The sequence below is a fragment of the Adiantum capillus-veneris genome, chromosome 5 (genome assembly GCF_014529385.1).
Source record: "Adiantum capillus-veneris isolate H3 chromosome 5, ASM1452938v2, whole genome shotgun sequence".
NCBI lineage: Eukaryota > Viridiplantae > Streptophyta > Polypodiopsida > Polypodiales > Pteridaceae > Adiantum > Adiantum capillus-veneris.
In genome coordinates this window covers 65,315,284-65,340,226 of record NC_140935.1, presented here as the reverse complement: position 1 = coordinate 65,340,226, position 24,943 = coordinate 65,315,284, and the positions used below count along the sequence as shown (strand labels likewise).

The window sequence follows — 24,943 nt, the reverse complement described above, 5'->3', positions numbered from 1 at the left end:
CACTACAGGCAGTACTGCACAGGCTATTTCGTCATTTTGTGCAAAATTTCTGTTAGTGCCGTTTTTTGCATAACAGGTGCCTTATAGTCTTCTACGGTTTGTGCTATATAGCATAGGTTGTTCCCGCTCCATTTCTCCTATTTTCGGGCAGTTTTCACATCAGGTGCAGCATTTACCATGGCTGCCAACAACAACACAGATGTGTTCAAGATGTTTGCTGCTGAAGACAGGTTGGATGGGGACAACTACCCTATGTGGGCTTATATGATGCAACATGTTATTGTGTCAAAGGGTGTCTGGAACATTGTGCAGGGCATTGATGTACGTCCTGGTTCTGAGGATGTAGGCGATGTTGAGGATGTTGCAGGTCTTGCTGCAAGGATTGCAGCTGTTAGAGTTGTTTTTCCTACGTCAGAACAATCTCGTTGGGATGTCAAGGATGCGCAGGCTCATGCATTGATTGCGTTGTCTGTGAAGCGCACCATTGTTCATCACATCCGTTCAACAAAATCTGCAAAACAGGCTTGGGATATTCTAGCAGGTCTTTATGCAAGCCGCAATGAGGCTAAAATTGCTTTGCTGCGTAAAGAGCTGGAGTCGAAGATTATGCATGAGCAAGATGATATGGACACTTTCCTTGCTAGTGTCAAGGATATCAATGAGCAACTTATTTCTGCAGGTGAAGTCATTTCAGACAGTTCCCTTGTGCAGACTGTTCTTGATGCCTTACCAGATTCCTACTAGACTTTTGCTAGTACTTGGAGACTCATGACCCAAGGAAATCCTGAAGTTGTCAAGTTTGATGCATTATGCACATTGCTGTTGCAAGAGTCACTTTCCAGACAAAACAGGACTAGACAGCGTGCATTTGAACAGGCTTTTATTGCTTCTCAAAGAAAGGGTGGTAACAGCAATGCAGCCACTTCTTATGGTTCTGCTGCGAGTGGCAAAAATTCTGTTCCTAATGCTTCTGTTGGAAGCAATTCGTTTGGAAATTCTAGTGATAAGGGCAAAAAGAAGATGCGTTGCCATTATTGTAAAGCCAATGATCACTTGATCAAGTCGTGTCCTAAGTTGAAGGCCAAAGAGGCTAAGAAGAAAGAGGGTGGTTCCACTGCAAATGCTGGTTCCACTACAAATGCAGCCATTGTTGAGTCTTCTGTGAAAGGAGACTGTGTTGCTGATGTTTATGGAGAATGGGCTTTTAGCGCAGAGTGCACTTACAATCCTGCTGTCCATGATGCATGCTTGTCAGTTGCTGCAGATTCACATGTGTGGTATTTCGACAGTGGTGCTACAAAGCACATTACCTCACATCGTGAATTGTTTACCTCTCTCGAGTCTGTCCCTCATGGGAATTCAGTCACTTGTGCCAACAACGCCTCTTATCCAGTTCAGGGAGTTGGAAAGATTGTGCTCACTGTTGCTAATGGCAGTTCCTTCACACTTGTTGATGCACTTTATGTACCTGGGATCAAGAAGAATCTCTTGTCTGTATCCGCACTTGCTAGACTTGGACTTGTAGTCAAATTTGTGGATGACAGATGTACAGTTCATGATCTCAGTTTTGGTGATGAAATTGTTGCATCTGGGCTTTTGTGCCGTGGGCTGTATAAGCTCACTTTGTATGACAAGTGTGGACAAAATTTTGCAAATGCTGTTGCAGATTCAAGGGCTATTTCAGATGCAAAACTTTGGCATGCACGTTTTGGTCATCTGAATTTTGCCAGTTTGCTACGTTTGCAGAAATCTGATATGGTTGCTTCTTTGCCGCCTCTTGAAGCACCTGTCAAACATGTTTGTGAAGGCTGTATTTTGGGTAAGATGCAACGTTCTAAATTTCCAAAGTATGGTTCAGTTCGGGCCACATGCAGGTTGCAGCTTGTGCATAGTGATGTTTGTGGGCCCATGCAAACTCCGTCCTTGGGCAATTACCTGTACTTCATGACTTTCATTGATGATTACTCCAGGCATGCATGGGTATTTTTGCTTAAAGCGAGGTCCGAAGTTTTTATGTGCTTCAAACAATTTCTGGCTATGGCTGAAAATGTCTCGAAATGTACTATGGGCACCCTCCGTTCCGATTGAGGGGGGGAGTATATGTCTCATGAATTTAATGCATTTCTGGCTAGTCGTGGGATAAAACACCAATGTATAGTGCCTTATACACCTCAGCAACATGGTGTTGCTGAGAGGAAAAACAGGTCACTGACGGAAATGGCACGATGTATGGTCAAAAGTCAAGCTTTGCCACATTCTTTTTGGCTTGAGGCCATTATGTGTGCCACTTATGTACTTAACAGGTGTCCTAAGAAAGCTTTGCAGTCTATTACTCCATATGAAGCATGGCATGATAGAAAACCTTCTATTGAGCACATGCCTGTTTTTGGCATATGCTTTGGTGCCACAAGTGCAGCGCAGAAAATTGGATGATAAGGCTGTCAAATGTATTTTTGTTGGTTATAGTGTTGAAAGCAAAGGTTACAGGTTGTATCATCCGCAAACAAAACGTATTTTGGTTTCTCGGGATGTAGTGTTTGTGGAAGATTCTGTTCAGCCCTTGCTGTCATGTACTAGAGACAATAATGTAAGCTCACATGACATTTATGACACTTTGTTGCCTCTTTTCAGTGGTGGAAATACGAATGTAAGTTCCAATGAGGCAAATGTACAGCCTATGGGGGTTTTTGAAAATGTTTTAGATGAGGCTATTACTGATGCAGATGTACATGATGTACTTGATGAGGAAAGGGCTGAAAATGAGCAGGCTAGAGGTATGCCAAAATGGCTGGTGCACACTTTGCGTGACAGTAAATTGGATGCACCTTTGTCTAGTCGTACTCGTTTAGGCTCTCGCCATGCATCTTATGCATCAGATCGTTATGCTTTGGCTGTGTCTAGCTTACATGATGTTGAGGAGCCTCTGACTTTTGATGAAGCACAAAATTCAGAAAATTGGATGGCTGCCATGCAATCAGAATATGATGCACTTATAGAAAATGACACATGGACTTTATGTGATTTGCCTCTTGGCAAAAAGGCCATTGGTACAAAGTGGGTTTACAAGTTGAAACGCAAGCCGGATGGTGAGATCGATCGCCATAAGGCTCGACTTGTTGCAAAGGGTTATGCACAACAAAAAGGCATAGATTATGAAGAGACTTTTGCTCCCATTTGTCGTATGACTACTGTGCGTTTTCTATGTGCATTGGCAGCTCATTTTGGTTGGGATGTACATCAATCAGACATTGTTACTGCTTTCTTGAATGGTGACATATTTGAGGAAGTTTATGTAACGCAGCCTCGCGATTTTGTCATAAAAGGACAAGAGGACAAAGTGTGCAAATGTAACAAGGCTTTGTATGGGTTGAAGCAATCTCCTCGTGCTTGGTATGAGAAAGCTCACACTCATTTGGTCAAACAAGGCTTTCGTAACAGTCCAACAGAAAGCACATTGTATGTAAAGAGTGAGGGTGATGTACTTCTCATTGTGGTTCTTTATGTCGATGATTTGCTGATCACTGGACCAAATGAGAGACATATTGCTGAATTTAAGGGTGATTTGAATGCTACTTTCAAGATGAAAGATTTGGGACTGTTGCATCATTACTTGGGTATACAGTTTAAGTAGTGTGATGGTGGTATTGCCTTGTGTTAGAAAAGTTACATAGAGACATTGCTATGTAAGTTTGGACTTGAGGATTGCAAACCTATTGCCACTCCCATGGAAACAGGTTTGAAGTTGAGTCTACATGATGCTGGCGATCCTGCTGATGTCACTCTTTACCAAACTGCTGTTGGCTGTCTCATTTATGTATGCAACATGAGGCCGGATATTCAGTTTGTAGTCTCACAGGTCAGCAGATTTATGCATAGCCTAGGGTCTAAACATTGGCAGGCTGTCAAGAGGATTTTCCGCTACCTTAGTGGCACTTTACATCTTGGCTTGTTTTATCCCAAGGGGGGATCATTGCCGCCAGACTTACATGCTTTTTCGGACTCAGATTGGGCTGGTTGTTTTGACACGCGAGTGTCCACAAGTGGTTTTTGTTTCATGCTTTGCAGTTCCTGTATATCATGGTTGAGCAAGAAGCAACCTACTGTGGCCACTTCGAGTTGTGAGGCTGAGTACAGGGCAATCTTCACAGGTACGGTTGAGTGTGTATGGCTCACACGCCTTATGGCTGATTTGGGTATTGGACAGGACACTGCCAACACTATCTACACTGATAGTCAGAGCGCATTGGCAGTTGCGAGGAACCCAATTTTTCATGCTCGCACAAAGCACATTGAGGTGCATTACCACTATGTCAGGGAGAGGCTCTCAGTAGGAGAGATCAGCTTGGCTTATGTGCCAACAGAGGACAACGTTGCATATCTTTTCACAAAGGCATTGTCTCGTGAGAAGCTTGAAGCTTTCCGTAAAGCTTTGGGCTTACTCCCCTTTGTGGACTAATCCTGTCCTCAGGGCATGGCACTTCCCTTTACTCATGTGCCAGCTCTCGTTCACCGCATCACTCCAGGGGGGATTTGTTACCATAGACATGTGGTAGTGATGTGTGTGAACACACTAGGACCGTCGGGGCATTTTTTCCCTCTTTAGGAGGTTTTTTCCCCCGTGCATTGTACATACGCCCATCACTCTAGGGCTATCTATCTTTCCATTGCACACTAAGTAACACACTCTCTATTGTGTCCCTGGAGCTTCTTTCGTCTTCTCCAAGCTGTGTGTGTTTCTTTGCAACCCTAATTCCAACAGGAGGGGAGGGGGGGATTTTTAATATCGTAGAAGCAATCACAATGACCTGAGAGAGAGAGAGAGAGAGAGAGAGAGAGAGAGAGAGAGAGATCCTTAAAGGTTAAATTGACCTATGGGACAAAATAAAACATGTAATATGCTTAAAGACTATGGATATAATGGTGAAAATTGACAAATTGTACCCATGAAGTTTCTTGGAGAGAGAGAAATGTATCCCATTGTCTGGGCGAAAATATAAGAAAAGCAAGTTTGATGTGATCAAAAGCTGAGCACGTAAGTAGAGTATGATACTCACACTCTCAAATTTTCATGAAACATACTGCGTATATAATAAGAGGATATGCTACATTTGCCTCAATGTCCAGTTCCACATCAAGGGAGTAGGAGCTAAGCCAAATGGTTGGTATAGTGTAGATTGTGAGTGAGGGAATATGCTCAAGCACGTAAATGGTTGAATATAGTTTGCTTTCTTAAAGAGGGACATGCTTTTTTAATGTGTGTGTGTGTGTGTGTGAGAGAGAGAGAGAGAGAGAGAGAGAGAGAGAGAGAGAGAGAGAGAGAGATGATTTCAATCACAGTCTGAATTTTGCGCCACGTCCTTCACTTTATTATAATGTCCAAAACTCTTGCAAAAATGAACAACTGAGCGATCTCATTTTGATTTCATTTCTATCACATTTTAAGATACAAATGGCGTGAAAGTGTAATGAACTAGTAATGTGCACCTTATCATACTAAGATGATTATGCATTGTTGTGATTAGGTGATGCTGTACAGTGTTACCATGCTTGTGCACAAAACATAGATAGAGATACAAGCAAGTGAGGCATCTCCATAGAAACATAGATGGAAGGGTCAATCAAATTCTTAATATTAAAGAAAGACAACCAATCTCTTTGAAATTTGAAGCTCTCTTGGTACATTGAAAATTACAAAACCTAATCTTTTCACAACTCCTCTTAGACATGAAAAGTTTTATGATTACACAGTGTAGCAGTTATCACTAAAAACTTGTTAACTTACCCACTTTGTACTTCTAGACTTGGTAGCACTTTTGCCAACCCTAGGTAGACCAAGGAAAAGACGTCCTTCCTACTATAAAGGACTTTATGATGTGCACTATTGCCATGACTTGCTCAGAAGAAAGATGCAAGGATAGAAGTGTGTAAGAGAGTGGAGCAGATGAATTGAATGGAATTGTGTTCCCATTGTTGAAACCAATTTTAAAACCCACTCCATTTTCAAACAAAGTTTTTATAATTACATTGACTTCTCTTAGCTTTCATCGCTTCACACCATGCTAACTTATCTGATTTGTATAATCAAGCTTGGTAGCATTGTTAGACTAAGATGGGACCAAAGGGAAGACTCTCTCTCTCTCTCTCTCTCTCTCTCTCTCTACCCCAATAAAATTAGAGGACTCCTAAGTTTTTTGAACAAGGGCTAGCACCTCATGGAAAATGATGTTTACAAGAAACTCCCAAGTTTGGTATGGAAGAATGCTTTACGACATCTTACATATATTCATGTTTGTTAGAATTTGCCAAGAGATTATGCCATGCATCACTTACAGAAATGCAATAGACTATACATGTAGGAAGAAAGTATTGATAGTGTTCTACTCGGAAGAGAAGATAACCCCATGAGAATAGTGTTCTACTTGGAAGAGAAGATAACCCTACGAGAATAGAGTCAATGTTTCTTTGGCCACAACGCCGCATGGATCACATACTAGTTATGATTAACACTTATGAACTCTAATACCTATCCTCCTTAAACCGAGCCTTATCATGGGTTTTAAAGACTCATGATGGCTATATGGATTTCCTAGCCTAATTTAATTTTCCTAGGCATTCATTAATCCCCATGCCAAATCAAGTGACTCTCTCTCATCACTCGATTGATTCATAACTCTTTGCATTTGCATTTAGCTTAATGAAATTCCCCTAGATAAGCATTGCTTGTTTTTGGGTCATAGCTAATTAACACTAAGGCCCATGGCAGACACATGCGACGGACAAGCCACAAAAAGGTGCTTTTAATCACATTGGATTTCACACACACTGGGCATACTGGTGATGGTTTAAATTTTCCTCATACAATGCAACAAAGTAGCGCAACCCACCTACTAAGGTTGTCGCCTCTTATCACAAAAGGTCTGCTATTCAACACCCTTATGCTTTTCTCCTTGCCTAAGTTTTGGGGTCGGAGATGGGCGAGGGGTCTGTGCCGGTTATTTTCTTGGAGCAACGGATAATGCAAGCAGCCAATAGCCTTTTGCCACATCAACAACACACACATTTGGGCGAACGTGTGACGGGGACATAAGACATTGCCCTTGGGGCGATCAAATCCTTACTTGACCCCCATGATTGAAGAAGCTATTTTAAGCTTCCCAAAGTAAAAGAACAAGTTGGCCAAATTGCTATTTTGGGGAGCCCAAGCTTGATCACTGATACTCTAAGAGCCGGGTCTCACTAAATTAATATAAGTAGAGTGTGGTCGTCCATTGTTTGATTTGATTTAGTGGTATGCACTTGGTAGACAAGCTCCTTGAAAATCAAATTGCTTCTAATATCTAGCTTTTTCTTTGTATTAAGAGACTTAGAAGGGTACTAACCAATCATCTTTGCTCCCCTGTTTTCATGCTTGATGCACACGATCTCATGTCCATCTAAGTTTAGGAAGTTCTAAAGGGAATCTTTCCTCTTCGCATTTTAGTGTGACCATTCCACTCAATTTAATATCTTTAATGTTACCAATTTCATAAGGCCCATTGGGGGAGTCGGCTGTAATCCCACACGCGTGCACACTCACAGTCTTAGAGAGACAAAGATGAAGCACTTGGACCGAGTAGTCTGAGGTTAGAGTGTCCCATCTAGGTTTTAACATTAGTTGTAGGATTCTTCCCCTTTTTAAACCTTTAAATATTCCTTTTCAATGCAATGCTGTGAAAGTTATTTCTCTCCAAACAATTTAATGCCAGGTTTGGTGGATTATGGGGGTTGCATATTTTTGCCCATATTGTTATCTGTTCATAATTTTTGAAGTAGATAAGTAGATACTTGAATAAAAAGGTGGAGCCTTAGAGAGCTGCATAATAGTTGACATCTATGGGAAAAACACAAGCACTGATGAGTTCTTGTCAGAGTAAATAAGATACAAAAGTTGCTAATCCAGTCTCAAAATTGTGGTGTCATGTTCAGTATATCGAAACTTGGATTTTGTACATTTTCCTGGCGCTTTGATTGGCTTATCACTCTTCTTCTTCGCGCTCTGTTCCTCCATGCTCACATGCAAATGACTTCTCACTACCCTTTTCCTATTGGATACTTTGTTGAAGCTCACAATCTTTATTTCTCTTCAAGCAGAGCTTGCTCGATATAGCCGTGCAAGACGTGGATCATTTTGAAGCTTCTTCTCAAGTTCCAGATACCTAGGAAGAAAAGGAATTTTTCAAGTTTCTGTCGAATTATGGTCGATTATCGTAATTTGGATATCAAAATAAACGGAAACAGGATTGAATGGTAAAAGAGTAGAAGCCATGATTTGTTTTTTTTTTTTTCGTGTTATGATACTCGCCCAAGTAGTCTGCATCATGCTCGTGCGCACATGGAGCTAATAGTGCCCCACAATCACAATCCTCTCAATCAGTATGTATTGTAAAGCAAGAGAGGAATGGACCTTTTTTCACAATGTAGCTATGCAATGGATAAAACAATGTGCTCCAGACACAGTTTTAAGCCAAGTGTCACATGCGTAGTCAGAACTCTGAACCCATAGTTTGTGCATATTGTCTACAGTAGGCATCGTCAGAAGGAAGGTGCACAACATTTAGACAGTCCTTCTGAAGTTACGAGGAATCAAGAAGATTCTTTTAGTAACACAGTCTCTTAATTTGTAGCTGTCATGTAAAGGTCCTTCATAGAGGATAGTCCGAGTCTGACCTACATTGTGATGATATGAACATTGATGAAGAAACCATAGGCTTTTGAATGATCAGCAAAATTGTCATCCATGATTAGATTAAATGAAGTTTGCATAATCACTCGATGGGTTGCCGATATTTCTCTTCTGAATATTATGCTCATCTGGAATCAATGCTGAATGTGTGAATTTGAGAGGGGACAACAGTTTCATCGAAGTATCCACTCTACATAGTGATGAATATTGTCAGTTTGCATATATTGTCCCTCTCATTCAATGATATTGAGCTGTCAATTGCTCACTGTGTCAATATTTTCAATGGTTCTGATCCTAATTTATAGAAAGGGTCTTTATAACACCTTAAGTTTCTGTCAAGATTTGCAAGGTGAAGCGTTTGCTCCATGTTGCCCATAGGTTCAACCAAACTAATGCTGAATGTTATCCAAAGCACCTCACCTTCGACTTACCAAGGCAGTGGTCACAAGGTGGATAATCATCAGTTACTTTTTAAAATACCTGTGCCTCATGCATGGTCACTCCAGCACTAATTATTTTGCCTTATACCCAACTAGGAAATCTTTTTGTAACTATGCCGCTTTTGGTGTAGTTATATCTGTAGGATATTACTGATAACTGATGCATGCGTGACCACATCCTAAGAGATGAACTACAACCTTAGTGCATCATCTTACAGCTTCTTGGATTTGTGACATCACTTCTAAGAATAATAGGAAATTTTTATCTTACTTCTTCAATGCTTCTTCCTCGTGTTGCTTTGCGCGGAACTCCAGTATGCGGATTCTAAACAGGGCGTTCTCACAGTCCAGGTTGTAAGTTTCTTCATCTTCAACTGTCATCTGCTCCCTATCTCTTTCAAAGTTGGCACGCCTCTTCGATAAAGCAGAGGTCTCCTCATCGTAACGAGTCTGGAAAAAAAAAAAGAGAACCTTCCTTGAATGCACTTAACATCAATACACCACATAGATTTCAATTTTGCAGTATCAAGAGAAGCTTCAGCTGTGCTTACTTGGATGATGGTGGCTCTATTGACCAAGCGCTCTTTCAAGGCTTTTAAACAACTATCTCTGACATCTAGCATTTGTTGCCGAGTCAGCTTTTGCCTTGGCCTCACTCCAGGTGGTAGAAAAGGTGACAAGTAATCAGTTGGAAGCTGTGAGAATATAGCAAAATGAGACAGTCATACATTGACAAAAGGTTGGTATGGTGAAGACAGAATCTGTTGTTGCCTTAATGTATACCAGTGCTCGAAAAGAACTGTTTTCTTGGGCTTATTTCTAAGGTCAAACTGATGAGGTCACCCGGAATTTCTAACAATTTTGGAGCAATTTTTAACTAAAATGCACAATTTTGACCCAATGAAATTACAACAGGGATTTTCAATTTAAACCCGAAAATGTACACTACAATCAGGATATGTGAGCACTGGCGTAGACTTTTGCTGTTTGTTTAAAGTTGTTACAAGAATTAAAACGATATGTTATGATTCCTAGTTTTCAATTCTACTAAAAAATAGGCTGAACCTTGATTGCATCTTCTGCTTCTTGGGAAAGGTCATCTTCCTTCACACATGCTATGTCTATATATGGTGTGATCAAAACCACATTCTGCTCTTCTCTCAAACGCTGTTGTAAAATCTCTTCAATTTCCCGCTCTGTATCACGAACTGATTTGATTGCTTCGCGCTCAGCCATTACGAGAGAATGGAACTCATCCAATTTATCAAACTGGGATTGTTCTGGGGTAAATGGATCTATCTGAAAGTGCCAATATTTAGTCTCGGATCATAAAAGAGAAGCTTAAAAGTCTCAAATTGATACAAAGATAACACAAAAGTTGCAGCCTAATCACACGTATTATTATTTTTTTTTTTCTGTGGTAAATCACTAGTGAATTACTAGTGGTAGATACAACTCTAGTAGCCTTTTGTGCCTATGCATGAATGTGGATACTAAGAATATTCAAACTGCCATGTTGTTTGTAGAACAAAGCCACTTGACAGACGTAAGGTGAAGGCCCTTTTTAGCATGTTTAGTTTTCCAAATAATATCCATGGCCGAAGACATAAAATGATCTATGTCGACTTTCCTCCACATTATCAATGGCAGAAAGAATTGAATATATGCCATAACAATAGCTTGTACAATCCGTAAATGAATATTGTTGGAACGAGAGGCTATGGGGGATGCAGCCTAAGGGCCATGGCGTGGTGCTGAGCACAGTAGAAGGCGAGAGAGAGAGAGAGAAAGAAAGAAAGAAAGAAAGAAAGATTTTTAACGTCTATGTCAGGCCGAAATCGGCCTATGAGACAAATCAAATGTACATTGTGTGTATGTCATCCGTCTATCGGAAAGACAAATGAAACAAAATTGATACAAAACTGAGCTGAATGTAGGTAGTGGAGTATCTGAGGAGGGATGGAGCTCTATCTCTAGGGGTATATGCATGTCTGTATGCTCAAGGTAGTACAATCATGAGAATGCATCAAACTATCTAGCTCCATCCTGTACTAATGGGGGGGTGTAAGATGTGGTACATGGGTGGGTCTGGTGCCAAGGCTACCCGGATGAAAGCTGTCGGGTCAGCCCTCATCTGAGCCACTCGCTCCTCCGTGGCACGGCGTTCCCGGGCTCGGATCTCCTCGATCTGTCGGTGGTGAGAGAGAGAGAGAGAGAGAGAGAGAGAGAGAGAGAGAGAGAGAGAGAGAGAGAGGGACTCGATACACAGCTTGAAGAAGGAAAACACGCTACACTAATTTTATTAATGGAATCCTTTACATAGCCTTTGGAGGATGATGTCTACCTCACCTTTTTCCACATGCAAACTCAACTAACTAATGGTCTATACCTGCATGCCTTGAGACTTGTTCTCACGGGCTGACCAATAAGGGCTTGAACCCAACAATCCCCCCTCAAGCCCGAACTGGACAAGCAACTCATGATACCTCGAGTTTTTGGTATACTCGTCAACCGTGAGTTTTAGGTTTCCTCACAACCAAGGATTTTTGGTTTATCCATAACCTGGTGCTAGATCAGTAACCCCCCCTTGAACAGATAGGGTGTAGGTCAAAACATTAGCTACCAAAAGTGGAGTTTTTGGTTCACTGCCAAACCTTGGGTTTAAGGTGTACCCAGTAACCTCATGAGCGTGCAAAAATGGGCTGAGAACTGATAAAATGGGAGGTCTTACCACTTATCTTTGTGGCAGTGTCTATAACCCGTACAAAATTTGGCATACAGTGAAATAGCATGACAATAACCGGCTACAAGGCTTTTGACAGGAAATATATGATTGTTTTTGACAATAGACTGTAGAAAAACTGACATAAAATAGGACAAAACAAATAATGATGATGATAATCGGTTTCGAAAAACCAAACAAGTCGATGTAAATTCATCTCGAAGGAAATCTGTCTTGGTTGTTGTGAGCATCGATGTCTCGTAATTCTTGAACAATGAAAGTTTGCATACATACCAATATGTGTAGGCATAATACCAACATAGCCGCAAGAGTCCCCACAACACTCCCATGACCTTCATAAATTGCTTGAAGTCCTTTCCAAGTGCTATATCATGTGCAACGGCCAAAACTCGATTAACTTCCACTCGCAAAGCTAAGGCAAGGCTGCTGGCTAAGGTACTGCCCTTTATAGCCAAGCTACCACATTTTTGATATGCTCTGACAAAGGATTGCCCCAAGGCAGTGTTGTGATATTCTATCGTCTGCAGTCCAAGGGTGTCTCGAAAAGCTATTGATAGCCAAGACCGCAAAGCTAATATCCTCAATCTGTTATTAAGGAGCACCGAATACTATAGAAGGAGTAAGCATGAAATTGCGAGGGTGAGAATGCGCACTTGCTTGAAGCCCAAAAGCTCAACAAAGGCGGCCGGTTCAAAGATAGTCTGAAACTTCAAAACAAAAAAGAAAATAAAAACTCTGTAATGGTTGCAGCGCGCAGACGATCGAGCCAAAGAGCTTCAGAGCAACTAGTAGAAGCAAATTGGGAAGATGATGCAGCATCGAAACTTCACCAACAAGTCAGGGCGAATAGGCTTATGCAAATATTGCGCGTTTTGATGCAGCTTGACAAAGAGACAGAGAGAACCTGAGGCGCATCTATTGTGATGGAGATTGTGAGCGCTCCTGGCTTGACTTGGCTAGCGCGCAATCTGAAATACAAGCTACTTGGCGACTTTAACAAAGCAGGCGCGCTTTCTCTTGCCTGTGTAAGGGGTTGTATCCGCGTGCTGATTTGAGCCAAGACCGAGTACACGCTCTGATACCAGTTGTTGGAACGAGAGGCTATGGGGGATGCAGCCCAAGGGCCATGGCGTGGTGCTGAGCACAGTAGAAGGCGAGAGAGAGAGAGAGAGAGAGAGAGAGAGAGAGAGAGAGAGAGAGAGAGAGAGAGAGAGAGAGAGAGAGGGACTTGATACACAGCTTGAAGAAGGAAAACACGCTACACTAATTTTATTAATGGAATCCTTTACATAGCCTTTGGAGGATGATGTCTACCTCACCTTTTTCCACATGCAAACTCAACTAACTAATGGTCTATACCTGCATGCCTTGAGACTTGTTCTCACGGGCTGACCAATAAGGGCTTGAACCCAACAAATATGGACTTTTAGCAGAGATAATGTGTTGTGCCCTCTATAGTGGGTGCTCCTCAGTGCAATGTGCATGATATCTCACTCCACAGAATGAACACACAGACAAAGAACAACAGAGCAAAAAACAACAAAGCAACAACAATACGACTCAGTAGATCATGAACAACACGAACATCGACAAACTCAAAGAAACCGATACAGACTCTGGCATGGCAGCACACTCAGCTCTAGCTGAGATCCCATGAGTACAGTGGGGGTGTCGAGGCTCAACTGTGCAGGGATGGTGCAGACTCTGATAAGAGACTCTAGATGACTGACCACAGAAAAGTAGATGATGTTGCATACCGACGATTGGAACCAACCACTCATATGTATCTCCTAAGAGCCACCAACAGCTGGCAGATATCCCAATCCAGCTAAGCCTATCTCCTAACTGAGGTGGTGGTGATCTGGCCACGATGTCCACTGGACCACCATCCGTAACACTTGCCATGTGACACTGCCCAGGCGAGAGTCCGTCCAGTGTGAACTCAAGCCCAACTGCAACTAACTGCTTGTCCCATGCCAGTGACACTGTAGCCCTGCTACAAGTTGCCCGCCACAAGACCACTCACCATCCCAGTGAGATAGAACAATGAAACTAGAGAGAACAGTGAAACACAAGGAAAATGCAATACTCTGTTTGAAGAAGTGATGTTTGGAGAAGATTTTGAGTTTCTAGGAGGAAGTACCTCTGAAGCAATGCCGATATTTGCAAGATGTGTTGAAGAAGTAACGATCCCGGTTCAATGATATAAGCTGACCCGAAAGTAGAAACTGAAGACTTCCAAGATGAACAAATCCCCCAAAGCTAGTGTACATGTGGCCAATCGTGAAATATCTGGTTTGAGGGGTTGCCGCAACGATTAATCCTGTGAGAAATTTTTTTAATTTTTTATTATTTTTAAAATTTTTACTGCAAGGCAATGGTCAAATTTCTTGATTTCTCAAGGCAATGGTCCTGTGTGAATGCGGAGGTGGGTGAGGGCTAGGGAAGAGGGGAAGGGGTAGGTAGGGGTGAGGGGGTTGGGCTAGATAGGGGTGAGAGGAGAGGGGTCTAGATAGGGCCAGGTCAGGGGAGGGGGTGGGTATGGGTGAGGGGGGGCTAGATAGGGACAAGGGGGGCAAAGGGTGGGCAGGGGCGAGGGGGGGAAAGGGCAGGTAGGGGCGAGGGGGCGAGAGGGGGAGTAGATAGGGCGGGGGGGGAGGGTGGGTAGGGGCGAGAGGGGGAGGGAGGGTGGGTAGGGGCGAGGGGGGGAAAGGGTGGGTAGAGGCGAGAGGATAGGGGCGAGAGGGGGAGTAGATAGGGGGTGGGTAGGGGTGGGGGGATAGGGGGTAGGGGCGAGGAGGAGGGAGGGCGCGAGGGCTAGGGGTAGGGGGTGGGTAGGAGCGAGGGTAGGGGAGGGTAGGGGCGAGGGAGAGTGAGGGGGTGGGTAGGGGCGAGGGGAAGAGAGGGGGTGGGTAGGGGCGAGGAGTTGGGGGGAGGGAGTGTGTAAGGGAGAGGTTAGGGAAGGGTGTGACATTTACTTTGAAGGCTAACCCGCCTTGAAGATGTTCGATGAAGGGAAGTTCGATAGACACAGAGGAAAGCTTCTTCTTGGTCAGAGAAGCAGACACCAATGGGGCTGATGATGAGGGGTTGGTGGACTCCTGTAGAGGAGATGTGGTTCCTATACCATGATTCTTCGGAGGGTCACCCAATCCAAAGGCTTCCACCAAGGGCGCATGGTGAGTAGGTTTTGTGACCTCCACCCTTTGAGCTGAATCAGGTGGCTCGTTGAGTTGAGTTGCCGTGCAAACATTGGAAGAGGGTGTGCCCTTAGGCAAAGATTGAATAGAGACTCCATAACAAGGCATAGATTTGGTAGCGTCCAACCACTCCAGCAGATCTTTATCTGACCCATCAGGTGGAGTAGGCTGTTCCAATGCGAAGCTGGTTTCTAGGGACAAAGAACTATGCTGTACGACCGGATCCATGCCTACTTCTAGGCGAATGGGTTGCCTTGGGGAGCAAGGAGTACGTATCCACAAGGCGTCGTTTTCCCAATCATGAAGTGTTTTAGTGTGTCCGCCCTCAACCTGGGGAAGACGAACCACAACAAAATCCAAGTTAAAAGTAAAGTCTTGTACCTGCAGAGGCACATTGTCCACTATCCCCACTGGGTAGACTGTCCGCTTGTCGGCCAATGTAACTGTGAAGGGAACAGGGCGAGTAGGCTGTAGACATAGAGCTAACATAGTGAACTCGGGCATCAGGTTGATGCCAGATCCACCATCCACTATCACTTCTGAGAATTGCCACCCCAAGACGGACATAGTGAGACGAGGGCTTCTATAATCAGTGAGGGAGCAGCGGGATGGGATATCATATAGGACTCTGATGGTCGCACTCGGAGGTGCCCGCCACTAGGACTTGCTCCGGGGTAAAGTGACTGAATAACAACAAGAGTGTCACTTCTAAAACTCTCATCTAGCCGCAGCATGTCATAGAGGGACACTTGTTGGAAGGTGTTCTTCAAGATTGTCTTTGCTGTAAGCTTTTCTTTTTCTACCAGTGGTTTCTCTGGTACCTTGATCTTCTGTACATGGGAAACTGCTTCCAAGAAAGCTTCATCAATATCGGAGAGCAAAGATTTGGATTCTTTCTTGGCACTAGGGGATGGCTTGTCAGCACCTGAAGGCAGGGTATCCACTGTTGTGAGAATGTGAGGGGGAGTTGAACTTGCTGGAATGCTAAGACCGATAGCAGCTCTCTGGGCCCGAGTGAGGACGCCCGCTGGCTCCTGTACTAACTGCAATTTATCTCGAGGGGTAACCACATGGGCAGAAGGAGACGGCTAAGGAATGGTGCTAATTGCTATCAAATTGAGCTTGGGAAAAGTAAACTCATTCTGGCTTTGACTTGGGTTCGAAGCCATGGATGCATGAAGTTTAGGGAAATCCTTACTGTATTGATCCTTCGTTTCAGGGCAATGACGGCAGGGAGGGGACCCTTCTGGCAGAGGGCATTTGCTTTGATAGTGTCAATAGTCTCCGCATCTGTAGCATAAAATAGGCCGATTCAATGGGCGAGTCGAAGGGCGAGGTGTTCCTTGCTCCTGGTGCATGGAGTTAGAGGTGGAGGCATAGAAGCTTTGAGGAGATGAGGGAGCCTGGGCATGATAAAATCTCTAAGAGGGTAAAGTACTCTGCATACTTTGCATAGGAGGGGCTATCAGCAAAGGTGGCATGTGGTTTGGATGCCCATAGGGGGAAACCATGTTGGATGTTGGTGGTGGCCCTTGGTGAACATTAGGACCAAGACTTTGTTGTATTTGTTGCAATCCCTTTAGGTAGTAGCAATCCTTGTCCTCATGTCCAGAATTTTCACAAAAGTGGCAGTAAACCCGAAGGGGGCATTCATGTGGAGGGTGCCCTGGAGAGCCGCATGAACTACACCAAACCATAGCCTTAAGTCTCTTGCTGAGACTTGAGCTCTTCTAGCTCACGCTTGATCTGTTCCAAAGCCTCGTGATGTGGAGGCTTCTCCTGTCTGAGAGAAGGACCTCTCCTCTTGAAGAGCTCGCTATAACTTTAGGGCTTCCAGTTCCCCGCATAAAGAAGTTAAAGGATCAGAAGGACTTTCCGAAAACACTAAGGGGGTCTCTATTCGAGGGTCGGTGAACAACTTCCTCGCTCCTTCTATCCTAGTAGCAGCCGCGACAAACTCCTCCAGAGTGGCGTCATGTCGGAGACTCTCTCTGAGTTTTTGCTGGAATGTTTTGAAAAGAGCCTTCTCCACCCACTTCTTAACCATAAATTCACCCGGTTGTTGAGGAAGCTTGGCCACCAGAGACTTTGTTTTGGTCATGAGCTCTGCAAAAGTCTCATTTGGTTGGAGCTTCAGGTTGGCCAACTCATCCAGGACCTTCTCCTGGAAGTCCCCTGGTGTGAAAGCTTCACAAAACTGATGTCGTAAAGTGGCCCAAGTAGCAAAGTGGTTCTCGGCAAACTAACTATACCACTTGTCTGCTAAGCCATCCAAGGTAGATGGGAAGAGTACTAAGTAGGCATCTTCTCGGTTGAGGCCACGACCTGTAGAGAGAAACAAACCTCCGGGCATGGTCGTCAGCATCCTCTGTGGAGAGACCCTTGAAAGTAGGAAACTTAATATTCACCTTTGCTAGAACACTTGTGAGCTCCTCCATTGCTGTATGTGTAGGAGATGGAGCTGTTTGCAATGGAGCTTGTTGTAACACAGGGGATGAGAAGTTTATTGAGGGGGGTGATTGGGGAGGTGTAGAACTGGTTAAGGGTGAAGGTAGGGGTAATGGGGTTGGTGAACTTCTGCTTGGCACGAAGGGTTGACGCTTTCTGTGGTAATACTTCAAAGGACTTAATAGCGGGCTTTGTCGCTCTTTTGACTGCCTTGTACGTATCATGTAGTAACCAAAAGCCCACCCAAGCTTTGGGCATGAAGACCTTTTACTTGCTGAAAACTGGCCCAATCATCACTAGACCAAGGCGAGAGAGAGACTGGACCACTTGGCTGGACCTGGACGAGAGAGACTAGACCAAGGCGAGTGACTGAATCACTTGGCTGGACCTGGACTAGAGAGACTAGACCAGCAGGTCTAGAACTAAGACTAAGCGGACACAGTCGAACCCAATAGAGCAAGATAGGTAGAGAGCTGAACTCAGCAGCTCCTTGACTTGACTCTGCTCTCTACATGGAGTGAGATTTCAGTTGAGGTCCCAACAGGCGTGCCAAAAATGAGAGCACCTGTAGCGGAGATAATGTGTTGTGCCCTCTATAGTAGGTGCTCCTCAATGCAATGTGCGTGATATCTCACTCCACCAAATGAAAACACAGAAGACAAAGAACAACATAGCAAAAACAACAAAGCAATAACAATACGACTCAGCAGATCATGAACAACACAAACATCGACAAACTCAAAGAAGCAGATGCAGACTCTAGCATGGCAGCACACTCAGCTCCAGCCTAGATCTCATAGGTACAGTGGGGGTGTCGAGGCTCAATTGTGCAAGGATGGTGCAGACGTGCTGTGTACAACTCTGATAAGAGACTCTAGATGACTGACCATACAAAAGTAGATGATGTTGCGTACCGACGACTAGAACCAACCACTCATATGTATCTCCTAAGAGCCACCAATAGCTGGTAGATATCCCAATCCAGCTAAGCCTATCTCCTAACTGAGGTGGTGGTGATCAAGCCACAGTGTCCACTGGACCACTATCCGAAACACTTGCCACATGTCACTGCCCAGGTGAGAGTCTGCCCAGTGTGAGCCAACTGCAACTAACTGCTTGTCCCATGACAGTGACACTGCAGCCCTGCTACAGGAGTGGCTATGTAGAAAATTTCCAGTAATCAAGCTTTTGATTTAGCCTTTGCATCACCCATTGAGTCATTTGCTGACATGAGATATGCCAACCTATCAAACATTCTGTCGCTGATTTGGCCCATAGCCATGGACAAGGCTGATTATCTCCAAGTGTTGAATGTATTTGATATGCTTGTTGAAATATTATAGGAATCACTTGAGAACGTGCAAGACGGCTGTGGGAGATTGTGTTGCTTGTGAAGAGTACTTTCCCTGTGCAGGGCGCCTAAGAGAAAGGAGATTGACAGAGCACGCAGGGCAACTCATAGACTCGCAAAGGATGCCCAGAAAGGGACAAGACTATTGGTGCCTAGCAACTGGCAGAGCATGCAAGGTAGGTGGACACTCCGAAGGCCCATGCAAGTTAGCTGGAGTCCATGCATGACATGTAACAATCCATGCAAGTCAGCTAGAGTCCATGCATGGCAGATAGCACTTCTAGCATGGCAAGTACTAGGCAACCCTAGTAAAGGGCAGTTCAAGCATGACACGTACTAGACGACCTTAGCGAGGGACAATCGAAGCATGGCATGTGCATGACAACACAAAAGCTGTCATTTTCAGCCAAGGTGACTACACACACAGATGAGGAACTGGCCACTTGTCCAAAATAGCCCATTAAATGCTCACACAGAAGAAGAAAGTGCAGATACTTGGCAGTTGGGCTATGTGTAAACTCACACACACCCACACATACCTCTATTTAAAGGGCTGAGTTAGCCAATTGAAAGGCTTCTAGTCTTTTGACATACTCTCCCCCGGCCCGCTCTCATAAAACAAGGCGTCATCTCCCTTAAGCCTGCTGTTATTTTACATAATTAAAACAAATACCGAAAGGGGCGCCTATTGAGGGGCCAACACTGTGTAGGTGAGTTACTGAAGTTCTATTTTGTCTACAAGGTAATCAAGGACGATTACTCTTCTTTTAAGGGGAGGGAATGTCACCGATTTGGCCATAGCCATGGACAAGACTGAATATCTCCCATTGTTGAATGCATTCGATATGCTTGTTGAAATTTCAAGAACCACTTGAGACGCTACAGGAGAGCTGTAGGAGATTGCACTTTGTGAAGTACATGTGCTTACTTGTGTAGGGTGCCCAGAAGAAGGGAGACAGACAGAGCATATAGGGCGACTCATAGACTTGCAAAGAATGCAGAGAAAGGGACAACACTATTGGCGCCTAGCGACGGGCAGATCATGCAGGGCAGGTGGACACTCAGAAGGTCCATGCAAGTTAATTGGAGTCCATGCATAGGACGTAGCAGTCCATTCAAGCGAGCTGGAGTCCATGTATGGCAGGTGGCAGTTCTAGCATGGCAAGTACCAAGCGACCCTAGTAAAGGACTATTCAAGCATGGCAAGTACCAACGACCCTAGTGGGGGGTAGTTGAAGTATGAAAAGTGCATAGCAACACGAAAGCTGCAATTTTCATCCAGGAGGACCACACACACACACACCTTTTTTTTTTGTAACTCGATTTGATTAATTTACTAGTGGGAAACCTCAAAGCGAGGAAAACCCACTGAAAGGATCATGTACGAGAGGAAGAACACAGAACTACCTAGCTGTAGAGAGTAGCTAGAAACATTCATAAGAAAGCTGATGCATCTCTATGGTGATGTCACCAACTTCCAAAGCAAACCCTAAGGATTGCCTAAGAGAAAGCTTGAAGATTGGGAGTGGGTTTGCATGAGTACGATGGAACATGTAAGTATTACGCTGGCTCCACAATGTCCAAAAAGCCCAGTATCTGACCCACATAAAGAAAACCGCAAACCGCTGTAATGTCGGTGAGAAAATGCCAAATACCCAGAACCTTTTGTGAAAGACCACCCCAGGAAAACGGAGCCGCAAACAAGCCAATACACGGTGAAGAAAGTCTCTAGTAACGCAACAATCCCACAACAAGTGGCAAATATCCTCTTCTGCAGTCGAGCAACGAACGCAGGAAGAAGGGTGAATACGACGCGCCCGAAGAAAAGTGCCGACAGGAAGCACTCCAAGCAAACAACGCCAAAGAAACAGGCGCTCTTTCAAGGGCAAATGGCTTTTCCACAAGGCAGAGAGGAGCCTCCTCCACCAGAGGTCAGATTTGTGCATTCGCCAAAGGGCATTATAATGACCATCAAGCCATGGTTGTGGTAGAAGAAGAGCATAAATTCGACCTGCAAAAATATCTCGAAAAGGCGTTTCCCGAAGGGCCCAATCAGACATGCGGTCACCATCAGACAACGGTGAAATAGGCAAAAGGCCGAGTAGCATGGTTTGAAGCTCTCTCCAAAACTGACGGTAATGCATGCCCAATCCAAAACGATGAGCGGCAAAGGCAAAGTCAAAAGTATATCTAGCCTCATCGACCATATCCTCAACCACACGAATGCCACCGACCAAAGAGAAAGTAAGCCTGACGAGGGGAACGGTCGACCAAAGTAAGAGAGAAGGCCCGACTCCAATGGAGACTTTCCAAACGAATTGAATCACCTTCCTGCCGAGGATTCCACGATAAATGAATCGTAACCTCTTTCCAGGCAGATACCAAAGTAGAAGCAAGAGGACATCCAGGAATGTGCCCTTCCATTTTGCCAAAAACCAACTCCCAGATAGATGGTTGTCAATGGCCAAAAGCAAAAGTAACAACATGCTGACCGAGGTATGCAAACATCTAAGTCCAAGGCTGAACTTGTTGCACAAGAGTAGGCAACAACATAGCTTTTCTCGCAAAAATATGCCTGCACAAATCCAAAATATTAAGACCGCCAAGACGTTTAGGAGTACAAAGCTTCTCCATCGACATCAAGCATAAACCTCTTTTCAGAGCACGAGTCCGCCACAAATGGAACATAATGTCCGACATAAGAGAATCAAGACATCGTCGAGGCCAATGCATCAGTGGCAAGAAGAAGTGAACATATGCCAACAAGATACTCTGAACAATTCGCAAACGAACATGCAAGGGCCAAGTGGATAGCTTCCAGTAATGCAATTTGGCATTCAAACGTTGCATAACCCAATTTACTTTCTGAGAGTGAGTGACATTCCAGCCAGTGCAGTGTAACAGGGAATAGGCGGAACGCAGCCCAAACGTTTCGAAACGGCGTTCCGGACGAGCCTGTTTCCCGAAACAGAGTGGGGATGGAACACTGTTCCAGAACGGGGTGTAACCGGAACGGTGTTCCGAAACGGGGGGAACGGGCAAAAGTAGGCGCAAAAAAGTAGGCATTTGGGGGCTGTTTGGGAGACATATTTGGGGCAGTTTGCGGGAAATTTTGGAGTTGATTTGGGACTAAGCTGAATGGAGGTAATTCAAGCCTTTCTTTAGTCGACCGTCTCGGCCCTGTTCCCCCCCTCCTCCTCCCCGTTCCCGTCGCGTTCCGGACCCTCTTGTTCCCGTTCCGGGTAACTATGATTCCAGCCAATTGGATAACCCAAATGCCTAGTGATTACATTCGAAGACACAATCTCACATGGCCACAACAGACTATGCCGATCACAAGAACGAAGAGGCAGAAGCTTCGATTTACAAAAATTGACTCCGAGTCCAGCCGCAACGCCAAAAAGTTCCAAGGCTTCCATAATCACTTTGACATCCGCCCGCTGATTACCATGCATAAACAACGAATCATCAACGTAAGCTTGACCAACAAATGTACGGCCCGAAGGTAATCGCAGATCATGAAGACGCTCAACAGAGGTCAAGTGATTGAGATAAGTCAACAGCGGGTGAGTGGCAATAGCATACAACAGAGCACTAAGGGGGCAACCCTGCTTGACCGAACAACCAAGAGGCCAAGATTCAGTCAATTCACCTTCCAAGATCCCTGAAGACGTGCTACATGCATACAAAAAATAAACCACATTGGCTAATTTAGGACCAAACCCTAGGCACCTCATTGTGGCGCCAATGAAGTCCGCCTGCACAGTGTCAAAGGCCTTTTCAATGTCAACTTGCATAACCAGCACATCCTGTTGAGTGTACTTAGCATACTCCACGCCAATCATAACATTAGCCAGATTATCCATACTCTGACAACGTGGAATGAAACCTTATTGAGCCTGATGGAGTCCTGCAAAAAGATGGTCCTTTATGCGGTGCGCCAACATCTTAGCCAATATCTTATAAACCACCGGCATCAAGGTGATTGGACACCAACGAGAGAATCGCTCACAAAGCGCTTGCTTAGGCAACAATTTAAGTAAACCTTCTTTTCAAGATAGAGGCAAATCCTATTCCTCCCACGCCGCATTTGTCATAAAAAGAAGCAGTTGTTCAAGAGCTTCCCAAAAGGAGAGGAAAAATTCCACAATAAGCCCATCCCAGCCGAGAGACCGCCAACGGCCCAAAGCAAGCAATGCACTATGCAATTTGGAAGCAGTAAAGGGGTTCTCAAGGACGCATGCACCATGCGGGGATATGATCAGAGTAACAAAAGAAAGCATCAATTGACGCGCATGGCAAGCAACCGAAGATGCCTGAGAAGGAGCAGCAAACACCTAGCATCTGCAAGTTCTTGTTTTGAAGAAGTCCAAACACCCGAAGAAAGCATAACCCGCTTGATTGCTTGTGAGAGTCTTGTATGATGCAAATGCTTAAAGGATTGCTTCGAAGCACATTCCTTTATCCATGAAAGCCTGTTGACGGGCACGCGCCTGCCATTTAGCAAGCTTTTGCTTGTCATTACATTGAATACACACAGAAGCTTCACATAACTCCGACATCTTAGAATTAGACAGAGGCCGTAAATCAGCCAACGCTTGCAGCCGTTGACAAGCTTGCTTCGCATCTTTGACATCCCCTCGAGTGCACTGCATGTAATGCATGCCATAGTCACAAATAACACTTTGCACCCTTATAACAAAGCGATACCAGGCAGCGTCAAGATCAAGATGCATATGAGCAAGCAGAGGGGGAATAACCTCAGAAATCATGTCACGAAAAACCTCATGAGTGAGATAAGCATTGTTAATAAGTAGCAAACGTTTCCTTGGAAGAGCCCGGTCACAAAGAGTCTGCACAAAACTCACATTCAGCAAAACAGGGTAATGATTTGATAACTGTAAGGTGTAATCAATGTTGACCTCACATACAAATTCCTCATATTGTTGCACATGAAGCATATACGATCTATCCAACCGCGCTCAATACGAAAAGTGGGCAACATGCTGAAAAGTAAAACCAAAGGCATTTGGATGCAAATGCCGCCATATATCAATCATTTGAGTCGAAGCAAAGAGATTATCCCATTCTTGCCTTTCCGCAAACAACATATGTGAGTTACCAGTGGTACTATCAGCCATCTCAGGGGCATTATTAAAATCACCGCAAAGGAATGCATTTGAAGTTCATGAACGAGAAGAGATGTCTCGCTAAAGAGTAGCCCTTTGTCTAGATGATGTATATGCATAAATGCCGCCAAATTCATACACCTGATCGTTCAACAAGCATTGAATAACCATTCAGCGGCCGTGCGGATCATTATACAAGAGAACCGACTGAAGCTCATGCCGAACCAGCATCAATAAACCTGAGTAATGTTGCAAACTAGCATATGCAATCCAATGACCTACAAAATAAGAACACTAACCAGCAAAGTCATGCTGATTGTGTTCTTGCAAAACAACGATATCCGCCTTACATGTATGTACATAGTGCCAGGTCAGTTGCCATTTATCAAGGTTACATAACCCACACACATTGTATGGAATGCATTTAATATAACTATGCATCGGAAACCATATTTACAACGGCAAAAAAACATGAGATCAAGTCGGGATGCCCATATGGACATCTCCATCCGCGACATCCATGGCAAAACCCGACCGCTGAGTCAAAGCAGGAATCTTGTCCATAGAAATTGCCTGAGAGGTGGAAGCCTCACCCAAAAGTACATCCTTATAAGAGTGCATCGCTTTTTCCCAAGTGTCAATCAATGTGCGATGGTCATCGCAGGGAAGCTGCTTAAATGATACACTCTTATTGGCGTTAAAAACCAGAGGAACATAATTACGGAAGAAGGTGGAGTATGAATTTTCACTGTCTTTTTAGGTACTACCCACGAACCAACATCACTTGGCCCAACATTTTTGCCTTTCCCTGCATTTACATTCCCAACATTTTTGCCTTTCCCTACATTTACTTGAAGAACCACAATGTCTGCTTTACATGTATGTACATAGTGCCAGGTAAGCCGCCACT

The 24,943-nt window shown here is 44.3% G+C and overlaps 1 protein-coding gene across 1 annotated transcript in view; it reads right to left on the bottom strand.

The window, feature by feature from the left end:
- Positions 1-8,220: 8,220 nt before the first annotated feature.
- The window catches only part of LOC147457446 (dynein regulatory complex subunit 7-like), a 318,156-nt gene continuing 301,433 nt past the window's right edge, over positions 8,221-24,943 (bottom strand). The window contains exons 28-30 of the mRNA XM_086512336.1: positions 10,228-10,461; positions 9,714-9,857; positions 8,221-9,612 (exon numbers count right to left, since the gene is read on the bottom strand). Of these exons, the coding sequence (XP_086368462.1) occupies positions 9,430-9,612; positions 9,714-9,857; positions 10,228-10,461 (561 nt within the window). The 3' untranslated portion in view covers positions 8,221-9,429. The remainder of the gene's footprint in view (positions 9,613-9,713; positions 9,858-10,227; positions 10,462-24,943) is intronic.